Source organism: Fusarium poae, chromosome 2 (assembly GCF_019609905.1).
Source record: "Fusarium poae strain DAOMC 252244 chromosome 2, whole genome shotgun sequence".
NCBI lineage: Eukaryota > Fungi > Ascomycota > Sordariomycetes > Hypocreales > Nectriaceae > Fusarium > Fusarium poae.
Genome location: NC_058400.1, coordinates 7455959 through 7470794, shown reverse-complemented (window position 1 = coordinate 7470794; position 14836 = coordinate 7455959). Strand labels below are relative to the sequence as shown.

General features: G+C 46.8%; 2 protein-coding genes across 2 annotated transcripts; both read right to left on the bottom strand.

Annotated features, from left to right (window-relative positions):
- Window positions 1–2550: 2550 nt before the first annotated feature.
- Window positions 2551–3968, bottom strand: GB1 (Guanine nucleotide-binding protein subunit beta; the record flags this gene model as incomplete). The annotated part of the gene is made up of 5 exons (XM_044851028.1): window positions 2551–2571; window positions 2626–2745; window positions 2819–2908; window positions 2961–3679; window positions 3839–3968. The coding sequence occupies 5 exons, from the start codon at window positions 3966–3968 to the stop codon at window positions 2551–2553; spliced, it is 1080 nt and encodes a 359-aa protein (XP_044709740.1).
- A 5432-nt stretch (window positions 3969–9400) lies between these two features.
- Window positions 9401–11650, bottom strand: FPOAC1_006551 (uncharacterized protein; the record flags this gene model as incomplete). The annotated part of the gene is made up of 3 exons (XM_044851027.1): window positions 9401–9512; window positions 9572–11307; window positions 11408–11650. The coding sequence occupies 3 exons, from the start codon at window positions 11648–11650 to the stop codon at window positions 9401–9403; spliced, it is 2091 nt and encodes a 696-aa protein (XP_044709739.1).
- Between the last annotated feature and the right edge of the window lie 3186 nt (window positions 11651–14836).

Here is a 14836-nt window from a genome sequence, read left to right as displayed (position 1 = left end):
TTCGTCATGCGATCCTTGGATCTCCAGGTTTGACAGTTCAGATCAGCCAAAAATGGCGACAATAGCGGTAAACGCGACATCAAACAGCCAAGCAAGTCTTCGGTCAACGGTCGGCCATGTTAAACGCCATTGAGTGCCGTTCTAGCGTGTTTCCAATTCTTCTAATGCACATCATTACAAGCCATGGCCAACTCATTCTTATTTCCCCAGCATTGTCACTATTCTCGAAGCTAAGGCTAAGAGTTAAAGGGTCCAACCCGTAACTTCGTAATACAACACTGCTATTCATAGGCCGTTATCGTACTAATCTGTCATGAACGCCGAAATACTTGAGATTGCCAGGTGATGCTGGCGGGTCCATCATGGTCAAAGCTGTTTTCTAAGTTCCCCATGCTTCGGCATCGCCGAAGTCTTCCAGAAGTGTTCTGGTATTGGGTATAATAATCTGGGTCTCAACAGCTCTCAGTACTGTTTATCAAGAGACAGCCTCTCCACGATACAGTTACATGCATACCCACGCCTGTGATTCATCAATGCATCGAATCCGACTAGAAGAGTGTTGTCTTGGTTGGTGATTTCCATTTCATCTTCGTCTCATGGTCAAATCCATTGGCGCCGTTGATTTGGGCGCACAGCTCAGATTTCCACAAACGAACAAGAACAATGTGCAACGATGGACGTGAGAAACCTCGGGCGAGTGCAAGCCACGGACGTTGTGAAGCGTCGGTTGACAGCGCATCTTGTCTCAATCCCGTGATGCACTGTTCCACAGACATGTCCATCTTGTCAATGCATTGTCTTCTTTGTTCTTCATACGTCGGTTCGAAGCATTGAGTTCTCTTGTCTTGCTTTGAGCTGTCCAGCAACGGCATGTCAGACAAAAAAACACATAACAAAGCTTTCGCAATCGCTTTCCCGCCAAGTTCTGTTGGTCAAAAAGACATAACCTGTGAGCAATAAGCACTGGATGTTGACTTCATTGTTTACAACAAACTCGTAGACCCTAACCAAGTCGTTGCCTGATACATCAGTGGCCTTCCACTCGTACGACTCCCAGAAGATACATATAAGTTCACGAATGCTTAGTGAATGAAACACTATACAATATATCAAGCCAGAGTTATTCGGTACTAGGCTTGTAAGTTTCCGCGAACAGGTTACACAACAGCCGGGATGTTCGTCCGTAGTTTGCTCTTACAGCTCGTCCTTTACCGTGCATGGGCACATATTGGATTCCCCCGAGACGGCTCCCTACATATGTTACTTCTCGGGAATGACGGTAACTCGTTCACTTAATACATTAGTTAAGTTAAGGTTCCGGCCCGTCTTCTTGTGAGATCACATGTGATTGATATACATTGAGTCTGGAACGTATGCGTTGGAATTATAACTCCATACGCCATCAATGCGAATGCAATCAGCAATTATTGATGCCACATGAATGTACATGTCATTTGTGTTTAATGCCAATGATCAGGCGCACCGTGTTTCAACGGCTTGTCAAACATGTTTGGGTTGTGGATGAACATAGCTTCAACAATACATCATTTTAATATCCATTGAGCTTTCCTATAGCATCTAAGTAGTCTTCTTCTCTTTATCTGTTTTCATCATTCTTTTGTTCCCTTCAAAGACTGAACATCCGCTGACTGCCAATGGCACAAGGTGGCTGGATCCCATCATCAATAACACTTCGAGATCAACGTATCCCAGTGATGGTTTCCCCATATATCAGACTAGTACACAGCTGATGTCGCAGGCCAATGTCTTCACCTAAGAGCGGCGACCTCAAAGCAACACAGGCAAATTGTTGGATGGGCCTGAGTATGTAGTTCGTACAGTTCCAAGACAGATCAACAATCGATTGCAAGTCAGGTCGAGAACGGGAAGAAGTCGCGTAGTTTTGAAACATCATGATGTATTATCTCGAGGACTGAAATTTTGCTCGGTATAGCCGTCAACTCCCGTGGATTCCCCTCATATAAAATCGTCCCCCCTATAGCTTTGCAGACCTTGGCTCCGTAATTATTCGTTCTGCGATAGAAACAGCCCGGGACCGAAAGATGTAAGCCGCTGAGAGTCGATACACATACAGAGGGCAACTGAACAACAGAGGAAACCCATCCAATAATACAACCAACCACCCATTACTAACAGCCCGGGTTGTGTCAGAAAAGGGGAAACTATGGTGCATAGAATTTTGCATGCGCGAAAAGAGAACAGGAAATGTGAAAAACAATGAAAATAGTAATGAAAAAGAGGTATCGCATCAGCCAGTGTATTTTCTCCCCAAATCCACCACGAGTCAGCAGCCCGTATTGGAGTGCTCGCGACCGGCTGAAGAAAGTCGTTGGTAGGGGTATGTGGTAAAGGTAAGGTGCGGTTCGTCACGTCGTCCTGCATTCGCTAATGGTCGAACTCAAGATGGGCATCTTTAGCTCTCGAATTCGATGGGCAATATAGTCGTTCGAGCGCAGATGGTATAGAGGCCGCGAGCACGTACTGGCATTTATATATCCAGACAAATAGTTTCATGGTCGCGAACGACAATTAGTAAGCCCAGATTTTAAGCTGGCAAGAGTTAGCAATTCTTTCTTTACTTCTCAGACTGTCCCAAATACTTACCAAAGAATCCCATGATCCTGTGCACAGGCTTGTACCGTCATTGCTAACTCCCAAGCAGCTGACACGGTTCTCGTGGCCAACCAGAGAGCCAACCTTCTCACCTCGAGTGATATCCCAGACCTAATTTATCAATATTAGCACAAGTCGCCCTAGAAAGGATTGTTTGTGACACCACAAACGGAGCCATGCTTACCTTGCACTCAAAGTCATCGTAACCAGCGAAAAGGAGACGTCCTGACACAGAAGTAGCCACCGAAGTAATACCGCAAAGAATGGACTCGGACTGCCAATTGCGTTAGCCTGCACAGAGCCAGTTTGGCAAGACCCATACTTACCCCGTAGAGGTTGAGTTCGCGATCCGCACGGATATCAAAGAGTCGGCAAGTAGCATCATCGGAGCCGGTAACGAAAGAGTGGCCATCAGGGAAGAACTGGATGGCATTGATATCGGACTCGTGGCCAGCGAAGGTCTGAACGGCCTTTCCGGCACGAATATCCCATAACTTGGCGAAAGCATCGCAAGCACCAGAGATGAAGGTGTTTTGGTTAGTGGGGTTAAGGCTGATGCTCATGACGTCGCCGAGATGGTCGGCAAACTCGGTAACCTTCTGACCCGTCTCGATATCCCACTTCATACAAGTCATGTCACCAGAGGATGTTAGAATACTACGGTCGTTGATGAATCGACAGCAAGAAAGGTAACCAGCATGACCAGAAAGTTCACGGGCAACGCGAGTAGGACCATCGCGTTGCTGGTTCAAGTTGTAGATGGAGCAGATGTTGTCGAGACCACCGCAAGCAACAAAGTTACCACTAGGGGCGTAGGCGCAGGTCATGACCCAGGAGGATCGCAGGGGAATGGCGTGCACTTTGTTGGTGGTGTAGGCGTCCCAAATAATGAGCTTGCCATCCTGCGAAGCAGAAACTAGGTGCCTCCTGTCGGTTGACCAGTGCATAGCGTAAATCTTGGCCAAGTGACCCTTCAGCGTTCGCTTAGCCTTCATGAGCTGGTTCTTGGGAATAGGCTCATGTGCCTGTTGCGCGACTGCGCGAACTAAAGAATTGAAAAAGATCGAGTCAGCATTGATTTCTCTGGAATGTGTATCATGTTGATGTGACGCGTGTCAGCAGAACGGGAGCATTGTTGAATGGCTGCTGTTATTTCGTTCGCCAGTGGTGTTGGGAGCTGGCTAGGCAATCGGGAGGCACGTACGAGTTGTGTCGGCAAGGTCATCCTTCTTCCTCTTAATTCGGTCCTTCAGAGTTTCGGCTTCGCGACGAGCCTGCTGAATTCGCGATTGCATAGCCTCGGGGGAGACATCGTTGTTGCCCTGAGAATTCATCGTGATCGGCCGGGTGAGTGGTGTCGGGTGGTTGACGCGCGACAGGAGAGATTAAACGAGATTCCGGGGACCAAGAGGCGGTGTCGAGTTGAGGATTGTAAAGAAGAACGACGATGCTTAGGTCCAAGTCGAGCTCAAGGGGAACAGAGCAGAAAAGAGCGACTTTCGAGAAGAGAAATTGACGATAGACGAAAACAGGAGCTCGGCCGGCTGAGGATGGTAGATGGATTGAAATGGGCGAAATGCAAAGCAAGTGGAGAGGGAAAGGCCGGAGAGAGAGAGAGAGCTGGAGGAGAGAGGAGCGAGAAGGATTGTGAGTGGTAGGGGCCCTTTAGTTAGGGGGGAATGGGAATGCGAGCTACAGACTGTAGTTACAGGGGGGCGTGTGCGTTGGGTGGATAATCTAAGAGTGGACGACAAGTGGGCGCTGGCTCGACTTGGCCAGTGGCATCGGGAGCGGCAACGACAGGATGATGCCCGCGGACAGGTTAATGAGGTAAGGTACGGATACAGACAACCTACAGGTAATCACGGGATAATATTCATCACTGCTACAGTTACAGTTGCAATTCATACTGAGAATTTTATAGGATAGAACAATGGAAGGAATGGAGCGTGTTACAGGTATAGGTGGTAGAACAACGGGATCATGGGTCCTGACCACAGACAAAACCTAGAAATTTGTAGCTGCTGTTTTTTTATCTACTATTTCTTCAATATTAAAAGTTATCATTTCTCAACAACGGTACAGTCTAGAGTTTACATGCTGCACCTGGACGATAGGCGGCAACAGCTTGGTCATATCTCGGAGAATCATTCTAGCATCGTTCCATATCATATTTCGCACGGTTGGAAATACAAATACAAAAGGCTGGCCTGGGATGTACTTTATCTTCTGTGATTCAATCATCAAATACAAAGTACCTACCTCCATTCACATATTTCGCATCTACAAAAAAAGCCCCTCCATCCATTTACAGTGGGTGCTACTGCTGCACGAACCTGCAGCTAGGGGAACCCTGCGGTCGTCGCCGTCGCTCCGACCCTTTTTTGTTCACTTCAGCCAACCTTGCCCGGTTTCTCTCCATCCATCCTTTCCTCTCCCGAACCCAGCTGCAACCATCAAATCAAACATCATTCGCTTCATGTACCAACCAGTGAAATCATCATATTCAATATACCACCAAAAAAAAGAAAAGAAACCTACAACATCATGGGAGCTCTCAATATCGTCCAATCTAGGCTTGTTGATCCGAAAAAAACTTGACTACCTATGTACCAACTTAATGCGAACAGCCGATTGGTTCTTCGGTTCTTCCACGATGGCAAGCAGCTATGTAACTACAAGCATCAGATACAATTCAAGATAACCCAGCCCCTGACCTCGTCTGGCATCATCAACTGAGTCCACCCAGACTTCCATTAGAAGCTCGTCCCGCCCACTGAGCGACCGATCCAGGTCGTCCTGACAGCGAACACGGCTAGAGCCTCGCCCCAGAGCGGAGAGCCTTAACCCGAGCTGGGTAGGTGGAAGACTCGAAGGCGCACCACCCCCAAGCCAGATTGCTACTCAGATTGCGCCTACGCCTACCCACCAGAGTCACTGAGGTGATCTCCCGCCAAATTTAACCAAGCTCCAATACCGTAGTCTATAACTATTGCTCTTCATCCAGTCAGTACGTACTCGGTAGCTACCTACCCAGAGATCCATAACTACCCGTATCATCTCGTTTCCAACGTCTCTTGCATCATTAAAATAACAACAGTCATCATTATTCGGCTCCTCCACAACACATTTCAGGGGAAATACCCAGTGTCTGCTTTCATCGATTATTAACAAATCACACGTCACATAATTTTGACTAGTTCTTAGTAGTCCCGGCCAAGACAAATCCAGAGCCCGCGCTACTTGTTGCCATCCAAGAGATGATCTTTCGCTTCGATACACACCAGGGGAAGCTAGTCCCAGAGAGCTCCAAACCCGCCGTGAGCTGTTTTTGACCCACGACATTTGTACCTTGTCAGCTCCACTTGTATAATTAAATCTTCGCTGTCTTTTCGGCTATTATGTCGCAAAAACTCCCCCAGAAAGGAGTTTCGAAAGTCAAGGCCTGGCATAGCTTAACTAACTATCGGAGGTTAAAGTAAAGGACTGTACTACATAACGTAGACAGTCAGTTGGGACGGGTTCCATCTCAATCATTTGATCGCTCTAAGCATATAAGAGAGGAGAAACAAATATATCAGCATTGGCTTAAGTGGTCACTGCTTTTACAAGAAACATCCCCATGTCTTCGAATTGGCTTCCTTGCCATACAAGGTTCTCCGGTATCTTCGACCCAGCAATTTGGACTGGCTTGATTGCACAGTTGCTGAAGATTCCTGTGGCAGTAGTTGTGCAACAACGTTGAGCAAAGACAACACAAACCATCCAAATATTCAGTGTCTTGTCGGCAAATCGGGGCAGCGTCTGGAGTTGCAAACATTCTATAAGTCCTAATCAATACATATCGTGATGCTTATGACTTTTGGATGCATCGAATTTGGGGATGTTTTCGTTCGAGAAGCCTTGTCGATTCGAGACATTAGGACGGGTAGGTGGATGGATCCGGAGAATGCTGTGGACTCATACTTTAGAGCCCCGATGAACCCTAGTTCCAACAGGGCTGTTTTCCACTGATGCAATATCGAACCAGGTCGTGTCCGTAGTAGAAATTGCTGCTACATTCTGCAACATGTTGTTTTCGTCGCCTAGGTCACGACCTAGTTGCCGATCAATCTTCAACACAAAGCCTCTAATTACCCGTCGAAACTCAACTTTTATGTTTGTCCCTGGCTCTAATTCCGACCCAAAGCCGCTCGTTGATATAAAGACTCCTCGATTCTGTGCAACCAAGCCCACCCGTTCCTTATCCGTCGACAGCTTGTATAACTAACTGCCTGCCACTCCACGGCTCAACCTAAACAAAGGTAACCATCCAGTGTTTGTCAGACGCTCAGGTTCAACGGTGTCTGCAGTGCACACATGCCGATGTTGACCATGTGGATATGAAGGGAGTCGGTACCTGCAGCAAAGTGCAACCTTCAAAAGTGCGTTATGCATACTGTAGCCCCTCCAAACCCAGCATATATGGGCAAATGCCAGGTAATATCCTAACCTCTACCAATCTGACTTCATAGCTCGTCGACTTGATCGAGAAGGTTTCTAGCCATGGAGTTTCGTGATTTACATACTGCGAGACTTTATTGATGCAAGTTTTGGTGTGTTTACTTCCTGCCCTGCTGCCCTCGTACTTCGAAATAACAGGTCTACTAGCTTTAAACTCCGTTAGTTCAAAGGACTTGCATGTATGTACTTTAGTGTAAGATCACAGGGCCCCAACGCAATTTGCCATCACCCCAAGATATCCACCTTCTTGACAGGCCCCTGCATCTTAAAGTGAGCGATGCCAACCCCAGTCCTTGGTCTATTCCTAGTCCGGACGAGTGTACCATAATGTAAGTACGTACCGTTATAGAACGACTCTGCCCCTGATCAACTTTGCTCAAGTAGTTGTTGACAGTTATGAATTACCGATATTATACATAGTATTGTTCTCCATCTCTGAGGTTTCTCCAGCAAATGTGTCTTAGCATTCTTTTCTGGAACAATGCCCCAGCCGGGTAATAGCCCATGCTAACTCTGTTAACCGATCAAGTCATCACGGCGTTGCGCTATGTCTGGCGGTTGATAATCTCGGTCTCTGAGCCTGTCCAGGCTGCAAGGGTCTCCCGGTATAGTTAAAATACTGCTGTATGTATGTCACGTCAAGAAACACCACAAGACAAGCAATGTTAATAGTTGTATTTGTTATACACTATCTCCCATCCATTTTCTTTTATGTCTCTTTTTTCTCGTCTGATTCTCAGCCACTATCGTAATCAAGCCAGAGCTGACCTATCGTACCTGGTTTTCACGTCCGCGTCCATGAGTCGGGTAAAGGACATTAATATCTGGAACCAGCCGGCTTGGCACCCCTTGCTTACAATCTGCACTCGTATGTATGTAGAAAAGCCTATTCCAATGACTAGTTAGTTCCAAAGTTCCTGCAGCGGGTTGTCTAACCTCCCCGGTGTACGACTCATGGCATGGCTGTGTTTGTTTTCTTGATCCTCAGCCAGATCCTGCCGCCATTGCCAACTCTACGTGTTCTTCCCTCAAGACACGCTGAAAACTTGCTTTATATTTAAGTAACATTCGTTGAATGTACTAATGCCAAAGTGTTCAAATTATCTCTAGGCGACGATTGTATCTTCTTAAGTACAACGGTTCCGAATTGGCGATGTTATGACCATGACTCAGGAACCATGAACCCTGTAACCTGACCTGGCCAAAGATGTGCTTTGACACAAGAAACGATGCAGTGTACAGAGTAGAACCAACGATGATATCGTCGGATCAAGTTAATTAGTATTGGATCATTGCGATCATTAAACTTCGAGGAACACCCACATCAAGTATTGGATGATCGAGTGATTTTAATGTCCCTTTTCTTGTAATATAGCCAAGAGGACGGGAGTCCAAGACATCGCTGACTGCTCGAAGTCATCGAACAGATGTGTGTAAACTACCCTATAGTGAGCATTTTTTTTAACAACGATTTGATGTAAACGCTACACCATCTGGTGGTTAATTAAACATACTTGGCCAAATAACAATAATGCTATATACCTTAATAGTTTGCATTGTTTGATGTAATGAGACGGTAGAGTATAATGCATTGCATCTCCATGGTATATCTAAAACTTGACATGCGAGCTTCTTCTATACATGTATGTATCACAAATGCCAACTTACATGTTAGTCGAGGGTTGTCCGTTCAACGCATAAGTGAGTAACTAAAGGGGAGGCTTTGGAGACTCTGAATGCACTACAATGTTAATAATTATCAAGATTTCCAGCCCGTATTCTCATTTACCTAAGGAGGCTCAGTTATTGGAGGCATGCCAGAGCAAAAAGACTGGTAACTAACACACTCACAGACTCAAGGTCAAGATATCTTATGGCAGGCATTTACGGAACAGCTCTACTGCAGAATCAATCATGCGGGTGCTCACGGGAGTGTGTCAGACCTTCATGTCTATGTTTCGAGCAGCCGGCCCATCACTTGATGCGAAGACGACTGGCTCATTGATCAACGACATACTTGAACGGTTAAAAACAAGTGAGTTTAAATACCGAACTTGGTGCAGACCATTAGAGAAGTCTAAAAGTTTGCTATGCACAATATTTGGGACTAGTGGACACATATCTGATATATGAACTTGATCAGCTGTTCTATTATCCACCAACACGAATGTCCCTTTCTGTAACCCACTCTATAAATCATGACCGTTGTCTTGTTTACTTAATAGAAAGATATATATACCTCCCTGGACCGTGGAAAACCCCATCAATGGGCCTCTGCCCAACTCCTGAACCAATCCAGCGCTTCAGGGTTAGCGACGCTGGCGTTAGTCTTGACTTTCATGCCCGAAAGGATTTGCTTCACAGCAACTTCGATCCTACGTTGGATGTTAGTATGATGCGACGATTTACATAATCTGACATGGGGTGTACTTACTTTTTCCCATTACTTGTCTTGGGTACGCCTGCTCCGCATTCCTCAACCACTCCTGGAACGTGTCGAGGGCTCAACTCAGCCTTGATCTTAGACTTAATCCGTAGGCGGAGGTCATCGTTGAATTCGTGTCCTGGCACCATTACCAAGAAAAGACACACAGTCTCATCTGAGTCTGTCTCTCGTCGACGTCCGACGCATACAGCATCTTCAATTTCGGCAGCAAAGAAACGTGTGAGGATATTATAGATCTCAGCAGATCCAAAACGCACACCAGACGGCTTTAATACACCATCTGACCGACCAAGCATGACCAAACTTCCAGTTGAGGGGTCGGGGATCTTGACGAAGTCACCATGATGCCATACAGCACCGTTTACTCCGCAAATGTTTTCGAAACGCTCAAAGTATGCCGACTTGTACTTAGCCTCCCCGCTGGGACCGAAGAATGTGAGGGGTTGGCATAAGAACGGCTTAACACAAACGAGATCACCGGGCTCATCGGCCTTGGTTGACTCTCCAGTGGCCGAGTCGACAGCGCGGATGGCCATACCGAGACCAGCACACTGGATCTCACCAACACGGACAGGAAGAAGTGGACAAGGGGCGCCAAATAGCGAGATAATATCCGTGCCACCAGTGATGGAGCCTAGGTTGATTTGCTTAGGGAAAGCTTCGTAAACGAATTTGAAGGTTGATGGGGGAAGAGGGGAGGCGGTCGAGTAAATAGCCTGCAGCCGGGAGAGATCGATTGAGCTGTCACGGACAGGGTAAATGTTGTTGGCCTCCAAAGCAGTCAGATAGGCAGCTGAAGTACCAAAGTGAGTGACCTCGAGGTCAGAGAGGAGACGTGGTAATGAGAGATGAGCATGAGGTCGGAAAGGAGAACCAGAATACACAACAACAGTGGATCCTACGGCGAGGGCTCCAACACTCCAGTGCCACATCATCCATGAGGTAGTCGTGTAGTAAAGCATTCTAGATGTCGAGTCAAGCGAACAGTGGAGGAAATGCTCTTTCTTATGCTGAAGAAGCGTACCTAATGCTGTATGAACAATGGCCTTGGGAAGACCAGTAGTTCCGCTGGAATAGAGGACATACAGAGGATGGCCCGGAGGGAGTTGCTCGAATTTCAGGGGATCTTCTGAAGCAGACTCAAGCATTTTGGTGTAATCAACAGCAGTCACGCCATGTTTTTCAAGTTCTTCGAGGCCAAGACCCCCGGAACTGATGTTGTTGATCACAACCACTCTTTCAAGGCCATTGTCCTTCAGCGCACCCACGATCTCTGTCGTTTTTGATACGCTTGACCACTCCTTACCATTATAGACAGTGCCGTTGTCGGCGAATAGTATTTTGGGTGCGATCTGGTTTAGACGGTCTAGCACAGCTGAAACGCCATTATCAGGACTGATACCGGTCCAGATGGCGCCTATCGCTGCTGCGCCGAGCATAGCAACAATGGCTTCAACATGATTAGAGACAAAACCAGCAACAACATCGTTGGGCTTGAGGCCTGCTGCGCGCAAAGCATTGGAGCAGCGGCGAACGGCCTCACGGAGCTCGGCCCACGAAGTAGTAACTGTGGAGTTAGGTAACTCGGTCACGGTTATTACAGCCGGGGCTGTAGGTTCGGGTTGTGGAGAAGTTGCAGGAAAGAGAAGGTTCTCGGCAAAGTTGAGAAGCGAACCGGAGAAGAAGTCAGGCCGAGGATACATGGGAGCATTTTGAGGGAGGACCTGTTGGTGAGTTTAGTTGAGTCTCGGAGAGTTGAAGTCGATCCAGCGTCTGTCTACTCATCTCACTTGAGAAGTCCCGCTTACACCTGGAGTTTCATACCTCATCAAAAAGCTTAGACGCTGTAACACCGGTGAAATGCCAGACTTCCTCCCAGAATGAAGAAACGTCGTCGATAGACCATTTGTAGAGAGCTGGGTAGCCGTCAAGATTCAGACCATGCTTTTTGTTGACATGCTCGAGAAACTTCCACATATGAGTGGACTTGGGATCTGGATGCCGCCAAAGGACGTTGTCCTCGGAAGGAGGCGCTGCAGCAGAAGGTACAAGCTTATCGATTGACATGACGGGCATTGAGGTGGTAAATAAGGGAGGTTAAGACGCCAACCGAACCCCTCGGTAAAAAGATAATATGTTGAGGGGCAATTGATGATAACTTGAGCAAGATGTGATGAATGCAGAGGAAGAGTCAAAAGATTGAAACAGTTTTGAGACACCACCTTGATTGAAGTAACGAAAGAAGAACCTTTTGATATTTGAGAGGTTTTGATATCTTCCAAGTGCAACGGACTTGAGATTCCGTCCTTTTCTAATGAGCTCGGAACCGGAATGCATCTCAAAGTGCCGTGTCTATCTATTGCGAACCGCTGAAAGCCGTCCCCTCCCGATCTCGGTTCCCCGCCATCGAAAGACGGTGCTCCGAAGTGGCTGTGGTGGGGGAGGCTGATGATGTGTGGCTTCACTCTTAAACCGAGGGTTCATACGTGCGTGACCAGCCAAGATGGCTGTCAAGACAAACAGCGATGAATTGCCTTTGAGGTATTGGAAGGTGACTGATAGGATGTGACATTTAAAACCACGGGAGGGTCATCCAGAGGTCGCATGTTGTAATCTTTATCGATTGCTACTGATTAAAAGGCAGTATCCAGATTTCTTGTCGGGGGGAAAAGTACGCGAGTTACAAACAGCGCGTATATCTTGGAAACAGACGAATCAATTCGCCATGTCAAACAGAATGCCGAAGGCTACGCATCATGACCTGATTGTCCAAGCTCAATCGGAAAGCCGAAGCAAAATCACGTCGTTTGGTAATTTGGCGAGATTAAATGTTTTGACCTGACCCGGAGCTCTTACTTTATGTACCACAATAACTAAAAGCTCGGCATGTTCAATTTTCCCTAAACTTCCGAGATGAAAGCCATGATTCGGATCCCGAATGTATTATGCAGGTAGGTAATAGTTACCTGATCTATATGGTAGGTAACGTCTCAAGTAGTGGAAGATAATTGCGCAGGAACTGAGACAAGCTGGTATCACAGTAGGGTATTGGCATTAGAAATCAGAAACGCCGAGCACAGCATCAGAAAGGAACAATGGCAAGATACTTGTGAAGAGTACTTTGAAGTTTCAAATGTGCAGTTGGAATGGCCTAAGAAAGTAGACTCCAATGGTAGCTCGTGCGATCATTACTGCCCGCGCGCACTAGATGAGCTGAGAGAGAGCTGGCGGTGAAGCCTATTTCACATTAGACGATCTTGTTCATATTTGATCCCGCGTACAGAGTAGCGTCTTGCTGGCCATGGTCATAGATGTCGGTGTGCTGTACAAGCGTATTCATGCAGTCGCCCTTTGCGCATTGGGACTCGCGCCATCCTCGTACATGCACAGAATAATACCTAGTGCAGCGTGCAATAATGAACAAAAGTCTTGCTTTTTAGATTCATTGATTAAATGTAGTAAATTACATTTATTTGTTCTGCCATGATTCCGGAAACTGTTGTAAGAAGAACTGATATATACCGTGGAGTTACAGATATCAAGGGCTTGTTATTGGACCCCTGTCAGATTGTTAGTACGGCTTCATTATTATTATCTGTACCGTCTGTGTTGCTGCAGGCATCCTGCCCCAGATACAACCTAGGCGACTAATCCAATTGCCCATTATTAAAATATACAAGATTAAGACGATTACAAGTCAGTTGTCCTGATCGTTGGTCCTTGTACCATCAAGACCATAAATAAATGTCATCATCGTGGCCGGCTGCGACGGAAAGTTCAGAGCTTAGGCACGGCAATGCCCCTGGATGATGACATCTCACTTCCTTTTAGTTCCAACATGACCAACGCTGGAGGTCTGATGGTGGTGAGCCACGGCCCCTTGACAGGTTTGCTGTTCGTTACCGAGCTTTGAGGTGGCAGAAAACTTGACTCTGACAGTGTAAGTGACGAAATAGCTACGGTCACTCAATCGCACTAAAAGCCGGAGCTACTGTGTGCTTATTTTTGATGCTCTATACTCTAAGTCTAGCAATTTCTTCAATAAAGAAATTTTGGTCCGAGCCGAGCTTGAATGGAAAATGTGGCGCTTCCTTCTAAAGTCTCCCGTGTGTTCCCATTCGTAGGCCGGACAGCTCGGAATCCAGGGCATTAGACGACTACTACCTGGTCATCGATGAAGGAGAGAGGGAACCAACGGGGATATTGATGATTGGGATACAATGACTTTCATACCTACGGCGGAAGAATTGTACCTACTAAGGGCATTCACTTAGGTACGCACGGGGCCTAAACTATGGACAACACGCGCCTCATCTCGGACTCTCGAGCCTCCCCAGCCTTGAAAGTCTGGTTACTACAGGCAGCGAATACCTTGTAAAAGGAATTCTCGTGAACAAGGGAGAGGGGATGAGGCAAAAAGAGGCGAAACGAAAAAGACGGTACTGCAGGACCCCGCTGATTGACCCCTTGAATTTATTGTTTCTGTCCTCTTCGGCTTGTTCTGTTGTGCGTGTTTCTCGTACATCGTACATCGCATTTTTTGGTGACACAGTCAGCTGCTCAGTCAGGCACGTAAACAATGCAACTTTAAACTAGGTAAGTTGTCTACGACCTTGATTTCCAATAGATTTGTTGAGTACCTAGGTGCATCAAAGTTAATGGAGGCCAGTGTTAGGTACCTGGTCCCCGCTGTTTCCCGTGGAGCGAAAACCTGGACTTTGATTGTTTTTTAATGCACCGAGATCCTCCCATTTTCTGCCGTTGACTCCGCTGACACTGCACTGCGCGTTGGTGTCGTCGAATAATTAATTAAACGATCGTCTTTCTATCATCCTTCTTTTCTTTTATCACCACTCGCTCGGTTACTGCTTGTTCGTTGTTCTTCAGCAGACAAGTCTCGGCCGAGTGATCAAGAGGCCAAGAGCAACTCTCACTCAGCCCAGCCATCCGGCTGCCCATTGCATCTATTACCAGTACTCTGTACTTCAAGGTCGATTGATTACTCGATCGTCAAACCTTTATTGTTGATCTTGATTGCTCTACGGATATCCGACTTGACTCGGGTCTTGACGATACTTACAACGCCCTTGCGTTGCGGCCTGATCCATTCGATTCAAGCTTGGATCGATCTTTATCGGTCGGACCTTTCAACTCTTTCTTGTCTCGGAGCCTGGAATCTGTTTCTCTTTTAAACAGTAACTGACACTGACCTCACTGGGTAAGTCAGCAAGCATTTCATTCTCTTTTAGCACC